The following is a 10,000-nucleotide window of genomic DNA, read 5'->3' on the forward strand; positions in this document are numbered from 1 at the left end:
ATAATACAAATACTTAGCCAATACAGGTGTTAAATTTAAGCACCTACCTGCCTTTACTAGTAGAGATATAGATACAGGTGATGTGGTCTGCCAGTACACGTTCTATGTAAGATGTGGGAAGCTTGTTACGTATCACACCTGTTCTTGCCTTATTTAGTACCCTCAGGTGGTTTTAAAGGAAGGAAAGAGTTGTTGCTAATTTAGACAGGTGTGGGAAGGTAAATTAAAGACGGCAGGTATTACAGGTGAGTTATTAATACTACACCTGTTTTTCTTTAATTATTCAGGTCAGTATAGAGAGAAAGAGTTGATCAGTTTCGGCAGGTGTGAAAAGGTGAAGAGAAGAGGACAGGTGTCAGAGGTGTCAAGTTATTAATGTGACACCTTCCGTATAAATTCAATAAAAGAAAAATTGAACACAAACACAAAGAAAGCCCCTCTCTCTCTCTCTCTCTCTCTCTCTCTGGTAATTGGTATGAGGATGATAAAATTACTTGAGAGAGAGAGAGAGAGAGAGAGAGAGAGAGGTGAATTATTAATATTACAGGTGCTAATGATACAAATACGCCTGTTATTTTCTTAAGACGTGTCAGGTTAATAATACTACAACTGTTTTTCCTTAATTAGTCATGTTTTTTTTATAGATATCATACTGACACATTCGAAGTTAATTTAGACAGGTGAGGAAAGGTGAGCAGAGGAGGGTAGGTATTCCAGGGATCGAGTTACTAATATTGCACCTTTTACCTTAATTAATAATCTCAGGTGTTCTATAGATATTACACAACTACACTCGAAGGTCATTTAAACACGTGTGCCAGGTGGACTGAAAGACAGAGCTGAGTAGATGAAACTAGTCAATATAATCAACAAGAAAAACCTCATTAATACAGGTGTTTTCATACCAGGTGTTAGAATACAAGACGCTATTGTTCACTAGATAGAGAAATAGTCACCAATACTAGTAAAACCTCATTAATTCTGGATCGAGTTAAACTATTAGACACTTGGCAGGTAGATAAAAAAAATAGTCACCAGTATTAGAAGTAGTAATTCTGGTGCTTAGATGAAGTTAGAACACTAGATAATGGCCAATAGATACAAATTAGTCATCAGTTCTAGTAAAACCTCATTAATCAGGATAGAGTTAGAATACTAGACAGTTGGACAATGGATAAAGAAACTAGTCACCAGTACTAGTAAAACCTCAAAGATTCAGCAGCTTAGATACAGTTAGGATACTAGACAATGGCCAATAGATAAAGAAATTAGTCACCAACATCAGTAGAACCTCATTAATTCAGGATAGAGTTAAAATACTGGGCAGTTGAACAGTAGATGAAACAAATCAGTACCAATAAAATTTAATTCGGGTGCTTAGATACAATTAGAATACCAAACAATGGCCAATAGATAGAGATTAAGCACCAGTACCAATAAAATCTAATTCAGGTATTTAGATTTCGATTATTAGGAATTCTCAGCAATAACCTCTTGAATCCAGTCAGTAAAAGCAGCCACACGCACATGGCCGTCTGGGTCTTCGTGTCTGCAGGTGTTCGAGGCTCCGAAACTGATGATGCCCGCTTGGTAAATCCTGCCATTGGACTCCGTGTACATGACAGGGCCACCAGAATCCCCCTGTGACAGTGAAAAGAGATTGGATTGTAAGAAAAAGGGATTAGATTGGCCAGAAAGGTTTGGATAATAGCAAAAGGCTAAAAATTGTTAGAGAACTGATATGATTTTAAGAAAGGGATTAAAAATTGTTAGATTTGTAACAGGATTGTAAGAAACGGAGTTATATTAGTCAGAAAAGGGATCAGAATGGTAAGAAAAGGATTACATAGTAAGAAAAGAATAAAACTTATCAAAGAAAACGTATAAATGTGAGAAAGGGATTGAAATTGTGAGAAGAGTGATAGCGCCCCCTGTGTGTAGGAGGAGGAAGAGGAGGAAGAGACTGTGATATCATCTTCCTCCTCACTTGGATTGTAAAAATGGTAAGAAATGTAAAAGAAAATAGTTAGAACTGCAAGAAAAACGTAAAAATTGTCAAGAAAGGGATAGAAGTGACAAAAAAAGTGGACAGGTGTGTTAGGGACAGGTGTGTTAGGGACAGGTGTGTGAAGGACAGGTGTGTGAGGGACAGGTGTGTGAGGGACAGGTGTGTGAGGGACAGGTGTGCGAGGGACAGGTGTGTAAGGGACAGGTGTGTGAGGGACAGGTTTGCAAGGAACAGGTGTGTGAGTGACAGGTGTGTGAGGGACAGGTGTGTGAGGGACAGGTGTGTAAGGAACAGGTGTGTGAGGGACAGGTGTGTGAGGGACAGGTGTGTGAGGGACAGGTGTGTGAGGGACAGGTGTGTGAGGGACAGGTGTGTGAGGGACAGGTGTGTGAGGGACAGGTGTGTGATGGACAGGTGTGTGAGGAACAGGTGTGTGAGGGACAGGTGTGTGAGGGACAGGTGTGCACTTACTTTGCAGGTGTGTTTCTTCTCAGAGCCATCAGTGCACATCTGGGTTTCCTCTAACATGTCTTCGTAAAACTCGTTGCATTGAGGAAAGCTGTAACCCACTGTGTCATATTCCTTCAGCTTGTACGGGTAAATGCCTGGACAGAGAGAGAGAGAGAGAGAGAGAGACAATAGGAAGGAAAATTAATAGAAGACACATGGGAGAAAGGTAATAGAAGGTGCAGGAAAGACAAATAAGAGGTGAAGAAGAAGTGAAGGAAAGAAGGAAATGGAAATAATAGTAAATACAGGAAAAAATTAGCAGGTGAAGGAGAGAAAGATAAAAACAAATGGAAAAAAGAGAAATAAAAGCAGGTGAAGGAAGGAGAAATAATGACAGATGAAGGAATGAAAGATAAAATGAGGCACAATAAATAAAGACAAAAGAATGTGAAGGAAAGAGAAATACTAATAGGTGCAGGAAACCATTAGTCCTACGCGTGGTAGTTCCCTTAGGAGATGTATTTGTCTATTCCCATTTGTTATCTCCATTAAAGTAGTAGTAGTAGTAGTAGTAGTAGTAGTAGTAGTAGTAGTAGTAGTAGTAGTAGTAATATAATGGTTAGTGCAAGTAGTATAAAAAATAAATGAGAAAAAATGCGAAAAATAACAGAAAGACAACACCAAGAGAGAGAGAGAGAGAGAGAGAGAGAGAGAGAGAGAGAACAGCCAGCCAAAACAAACACGTGGCGATCCCTATATATAACATGTCTACTTATCTCCACCTGTCAAACGCATCCATACATTTGCGTAGTTTCATTTGAAAGCTTTCTAGTGATACATATCTAACAAACTCACCACGATAACAGGGAAGACAACCACACAATTAAATCGCTAGATAAAAAAAGACATCTAATTTAACCTAACCTAACCTAACCTATCCTAACCCAACCCAAGCTCATCAGCAATAACAAGGAAGCCAACCAGATAATTAAATATTTAAATAAAAAATGCGAAAAATAACAGAAAGACAACACCAAGAGAGAGAGAGAGAGAGAGAGAGAGAGAGAGAGAGAGAGAAACAGCCAGCCAAAACAAACACGTGGCGATCCCTATATATAACATGTCTACTTATCTCCACCTGTCAAACGCATCCATACATTTGCGTAGTTTCATTTGAAAGCTTTCTAGTGATACATATCTAACAAACTCACCACGATAACAGGGAAGACAACCACACAATTAAATCGCTAGATAAAAAAAGACATCTAATTTAACCTAACCTAACCTAACCTAACCTAACCCAACCTAAGCTCACCAGCAATAACAAGGAAGCCAACCAGATAATTAAATATTTAAATAAATAAAACTCTCTTAACCTAACCTAACATAACATAACCTGACCTCACCTCACCTCACCTAACCTTGCTTGACCTAACCTAACCTTACCCAATCAGACAATTAAATCTCTAGATAAAAAATAAACCCTCTTCTAACCTAATTTAACCTAACCTAACTTTACCTGATCTAACCTTACCTGACCTAACCTGACCTAACCTGACCTAACCTTACCTGACCTAACCTGACCTAACCTTACCTGACCTTACCTGTCTCAGTCCTGCCCCAACCAATAAGAGTCAAGAGTTCATCCTCAAAAGTGCGAGGTTCCCAGCTACTCGGCGGCAGACAAATCGGTGCTATAGTGTCGGAGAATTCAAGTGGTATTCTTAGCCTGGACAGAGGAGGAGAAGGTTTGCAGGTGAATGTTGATTAAGTCACTTTAACCTCGTCAGTACTGGAACGCATTTTTATCATGAATTCTTTGTGTGATTTAACGATTTCATTTACATTATGAAGGATCTATGGAGGTCAGATGATTAATGACCTGAATCTTCATTGTTTTAATCCACTCTTAAGTTTCTCAACCTGTGTAAAATCGCCAAATAGTAAGCAGTGTTAACATGAAAACACGTCCTTGTACTGAACGGGTTAATCTCGTCACTACCAGGGCAAGTTTTCATATTCTGGTTACTATTTGGTGATTTCATACAGATTCAGAAACTTCTATTGGGATTAGAATAGCAAAAGACCCTGGCCATTAATCTTTTCACCTCCGTAGACTCTTCTCATGTGAATAAAATTGTCTAATCATACTCAAAAATCAAGTAGAAATGCGTCTCAGTATTGAAGGAGTTAAAATAGTGAAGACTTTGGATCTTAATGTTCTAACCCCATAGACCTTTTCCTAATGTGAATAAAATCGTCTAATCATACCCAAACATCAAGATAAAAATGTGTCTCAGTACTGAAGGGGTTGATTCACCTGTCTTTATCTGTGTCACTCCTTTCACTGTGACACGAAACAATCAGCAACACCAGAAGTTATGCGTGAAGTCTTTATAAGGAATCAGAAAACGTTAAAATTGATTAGAACCACGATGTTACTTCACCACAATATCTTTACTTAACTCCTTCAGTACTGGGACACATTTCTACGATAAGCCCATTTTATTGACATTAGGAAGGGTCTATGGAGGTCAGAAGATTAATGGTCACAGTCTTCACTATTGTAATCCCCACACATGAGTTTCTGAAGCTGTATAAAATCACCAAATAGTAAGCAGAATGAATATGGAAACGCGTCATGGTACTGAAGGGTTAATCAGAGTAATAGTGTAATACTTGGGAGAGATATTTGCTTATAATCCCTTGAAAAAAAAGCCACGTAAGCTCACTATTACAACGTAGATTCCTTTAATTCACCTGTCTTTACCTGTGTCACTCCTTTCACTGCAACAGGAAGCAATCAGTAACACCGGAAGTAATGCGTGAAGCCTAAGTAATGAGAAAAGCTTAAAGTTGATTAGAACTCAGAATATTACCTCACCACAATGTCCCTTACTTAATCTTGGCAATTTTAGAAACACGCCTTTTGTAATACTCTGGAGGAATATTTGTTGATACTAATGTCATTGTTATTGGAACAAAACACCACAATATTCCCTAGTTAATCAGGACAATCTTAGAAACACACCTTTTGTAATACTCTGGAGGAATATTTGTTGACTGTCCTTTGAAGTAACACCACGTAAAGTCACTCTTATTGTATGGCAATTTTAGAAACACGCCTTTTGTAATACTCTGGAAGAATATTTGTTGACTGTCCTTTGAAGTAACACCACGTAAAGTCACTGTTATTGGGTCAAAACACCACAATATTCCTTACTTAATCAGGACAATCTTAGAAACACACCTTTTGTAATACTCTGAGGAATATTTGTTGACTGTCCTTTGAAGTAACACCACGTAAAGTCACTCTTATTGGAGCAAAACACCACAATATTCCCTACTTAATCAGGACAATCTTACAAACATGATCTTAATTTCAAGGCCTGTGTTCTGAAACGCTTTGCTCTCTCACCATCACTACTTTCCAAAGGCTCCAGTTGAAGATACTCGTGTTTTTAACCTCTTCAGTACCAGAACGCGTTTTTATATTTATTCTGCTTACTATCTGGTGATTTTATACAGCTTCAGAAAATTATGTTAGGATTAGAATAGTGACGACTCTGGCCATTAATCTCTTGACCTCCATAGACTCTTCCTAATGCAAATAAAATCGTCTGATCACACCCAAAACTCATGGTAAGAATGCGTTCCAGTACAGAAAATGTTAAAGGTATTTTTATGGTTCTGGTGATAGATTGGCAAGAATTCTGGTTTATTAAAAGAAAAAACTGTCTTGAAAACCTGCCTAGTTGTCTCTGTGGCCTTGGAAAATTATTGCAGTGAGATGGAAAGGCGTTTCTCAAGATGGACATTGTTACTACCAAACCTCTTACTTAATCAAAGCAATGTCCGTAGCGAGCCTGTAGCCGGGATTCATGTGGATAGAATCAGCTATGGTCCAGTATCCACCAGTAGCTGATGGCCTGGTGTGGATGTGAGCGCTGACCAATACCCTCACAGTGGGATAATACAAGCTTGTCCCGGGACGGTTTGTTCTGCAGAGGGAAGTGTAATGTTAGGTTAGGTTGGGTTGGACTGGGTTAGATTGGGTTGGGTTGGGTTGGGTTAGATTGGGTTGAGTGAGGTTAGGTTTAGGTTATGTTAGGTTAGGTTAGATTAAGTTGGGTTAGGTTAAGATAGGTTAGGTTTGGTTGGGTTAGGTTAGGTTGGATTAAGTTGGGTTAGGTTGAGATAGGTTAGGTTTGGTTGGGTTAGGTTGGGTTAGGTTAAAGTTAGGATATAGTTAGACTTATAGTTAGTTTTTTTTTTCTCATACCTGCATTTTCTTTTCCACATACGTTCTTCAAGATTTCCTTTCATATGCTTTGAAACTTTCTTACTCCTTTTTCCAACCCACTCATCGTGAAATTTTCCTAACACATCTGCAAACTTTCTTTCCACACACACCTGAAAAAAATTCCAAAACATCCTCAAACTTTCCCACACACACTAAAACCTTTCTCACACACCTACAAACATTCCCACACACCATTAAACTTTCCCACACCTCATACTTTCCCACACACCCCTTAAACTTTCCTACACATCCTCAAACTTTCCCACGCATCCTGAAGCTCTCCCACGCATCCTCAAACTTTCCCACACATCCTTAAAGTTTCCCACACACATAAAAACTTTCCTACAACCCTTAAACTTTCTCACGCATCGTCAAGCTCTCACACACTCTTAAACTTTTCCACACATTCTTAAAGTTTCCTACGCCTCCTCAAGCTTTCCCACACGCCCTTAAAACTTTCCCACACACCTACAAACATTCCCACTCATGAAAATTTCCCCACACACCTGTAAGTGCAGTGTGCGGCCGTAAGAATCCACTGTTCGTTGATAATTGTACCTCCGCAACTTCTTCTGTGCCCATCTGACCACCTCATAGACAACTTCACCTGTAATATAGCACACCTGTTAGTCACCTCCACCACACACCTGTTTGTACCTCCACACACCTTTTTTTATCCTCTCCCGTGTTTTATGAGTCTGTTTTCTGAGGGAGATAATGGATAGATAAAGGAATAGATGGTTTGATATATTAGTGAATTAGAAGATGAATAGACAGATACAACGATTTATGTAAACAGAACAGGAGGGGAAGTTGGATAGACAGATGAGAAAATTGACACTTCGATAGATTAGAGAGTTAATTGTGTGTGTGTGTGTGTGTGTGTGTGTGTGTGTGTGTGTGTGTGTGTGTGTGTGTGTGTGTGTGTGGGATAGACAGAGTGATGTGCAAAGTTTAGGGAGTAATTGGTCAGGGAATAAAGTTTGGCAGAGATGAATGGATTGATAGATAAAGCGTGAGATTGTAACAGACAGTACATTGGTGGCTGAAGCTACACTAGACAAGGAAGGTGAACATTTGAAAAATACGAGACAACAGAATGCAGCAAAGGAAAAAGGAAAAGAAGATGAACATTTATTTAGAAAGCTGAACATCTAGAAATAAAAAAACAGACATGAATCTATTGAGAAAGAAAAATCAAAGAACATTTAGATGAAAAGGTGAAAATTTAGAAATACGAGAAAACAGAATTTAACAAAGGAAAAAGGAAAAGAAGATGAACATTTATTTAGAAAGGTGAACATCTAGAAATAAAAAAAAACAGACATGAATCTATTGAGAAAGAAAAAGCAAAGAACATTTAGATAAAAAGGTTTAAATTTAGAAATACGAGAAAACAGAATTTAACAAAGAAAAATGGAAAAGATGAACATTTATTTAGAAAGGTGAACATCTAGAAATAAAAAAACAGACATGAATCTATTGAGAAAGAAAAAGCAAAGAACATTTAGATAAAAAGGTGAAAATTTAGAAATACGAGAAAACAGAGAATTTAACAAAGAAAAGGAAAAGAAGATGAACATTTATTTAGAAAGGTGAACATCTAGAAATAAAAAAATGACATAAATCTATTGAGAAAGAAAAAAAACAAAGAACATTTAGTTAGAAAGGGGAGCATTTAGAAATATAAATAAAAAATTTAACAAAGAAAGAGGGCAAAGATGAATCTACTGAAAAAGGAGAAAAGCAAAAAACAGTTAGATAGAAAGAAGATTTAGAAATACGAGAAAACAAACTTGAATTTGTTAAAGAAAAAAAAGGAAAAAGATCAACATTTACATGGAAAATTGGTACGTTCAGAAAATGAACAAAAATACAATTTATCTTACCAAAGGAAAATAGAAGAAAAAAAAAACGTATCAGAAGATAAACATTTAAGAAAAAAGAAAACAAACACGAATATAATAAAAAAAGAAAACATTTATAAGTGTAACAAAACAATAGACACGAATTTAACGACGATAAGAACAAAAATAAGTAACAAAACACACAAATTTAACACAGAGACAAACACACAAGCAATAGAAAGAGGTAAACAAAAATAATCTCAGGTGAAATCTAATTAACCTGCCAATAGTTCTTACCTGCCAGGGATATTCATTAGGCTCTGTATATTCTCCATTAGCAATTCTGGTCTCTCGCTTGAAGCCACAGTCAGGGTGAGACACGCTGGTGGTGGTGGTACTGGTGGTAGTGGTGGTGGTGGTGGTGGTGGTGGTGGTGGTGGTGGTGGTGGTGGTTGTTGTGGGTTCATCTGTGAATTGTGTTTTTTTTTTATTTGCGTGTATTTTTTTTAAGGTTTTGAGGAGATAAGAGTTAGGGAATTTTAAGGTGAATAGAGAAATGAATGTACGTACTTGTTGAATAAGGAAAAATAAGATAAAGTAAAATTAAATAGTAAAAAATGAAGAAAAATGTGAATACGAGAAAAAAAAAATAATACACGGATAGAGAGAGAAAAAAAAAAAAGAGATAGAAAGACAGGCAGACAAGGAAAAACGAAAACAAACAAACAAAACAAACTCTCTAACATGCAAACTGATTCCTAAAACCAAATAATACATCAAAACAAAACAAGTAACCACAACAACAACAACAACAACAACAACAACAACAACACTTTCTTACAGACATGAAACACGAATACGAAATAAGAAATAAAAAAAAGAGAGAAAAAGATAAAGAGAAAGACAGGCATACAAACAGACACTTAAAACAAACAAAACAAACAAAACACAAACAAAACAAACTCCATCACACAATCTGATTACCAAACAAACAATAAATCAAAGCAAAGTAACCACCACCACCACCACCACCACCACCACCACCACCACCACTAAGAGGAGGAGAAAGATCAAGAGGAAGATGAAGAGGAGTAGAAAGAAAAGGAAGAAAAAAGAGAAAGAGAAAGAAGAGAAGGAAGAGGAGAAGGAGGAGGAGGAGAAGGAGTAAAAATATGAACAACAATAACAAACACCACCACCACCACCACCACCACCACCACCACCACCACTTCCTTACCGACATGAGACACAGTGCACTTAAATCCCGGGGCAGCATTCCAGGGGTTACTGACGAAACGAAGGATTAAAACATTCCCCTCAGTGGCGGTTACTTCAGGAGCGTCAGTCAAGGAGTATCTGAGTGGGAGAGAGAGAGTGGGAGTGACTGGGAGT

At 37.7% G+C, this 10,000-nt stretch overlaps 1 protein-coding gene across 1 annotated transcript in view; it reads right to left on the reverse strand.

The window, feature by feature from the left end:
- Positions 1–612: 612 nt before the first annotated feature.
- The window catches only part of LOC123508912 (clotting factor G beta subunit-like), a 22,737-nt gene continuing 13,349 nt past the window's right edge, over positions 613–10,000 (reverse strand). Inside the window, exons 5-12 of the mRNA XM_045262938.1 lie at positions 9,846–9,964; positions 8,906–9,075; positions 7,268–7,368; positions 6,298–6,459; positions 4,063–4,187; positions 2,480–2,613; positions 1,353–1,641; positions 613–1,311 (exon numbers count right to left, since the gene is read on the reverse strand). Of these exons, the coding sequence (XP_045118873.1) occupies positions 1,471–1,641; positions 2,480–2,613; positions 4,063–4,187; positions 6,298–6,459; positions 7,268–7,368; positions 8,906–9,075; positions 9,846–9,964 (982 nt within the window). The 3' untranslated portion in view covers positions 613–1,311; positions 1,353–1,470. The remainder of the gene's footprint in view (positions 1,312–1,352; positions 1,642–2,479; positions 2,614–4,062; positions 4,188–6,297; positions 6,460–7,267; positions 7,369–8,905; positions 9,076–9,845; positions 9,965–10,000) is intronic.

The sequence above is a fragment of the Portunus trituberculatus genome, chromosome 3 (assembly GCF_017591435.1).
Source record: "Portunus trituberculatus isolate SZX2019 chromosome 3, ASM1759143v1, whole genome shotgun sequence".
Lineage (NCBI taxonomy): Eukaryota > Metazoa > Arthropoda > Malacostraca > Decapoda > Portunidae > Portunus > Portunus trituberculatus.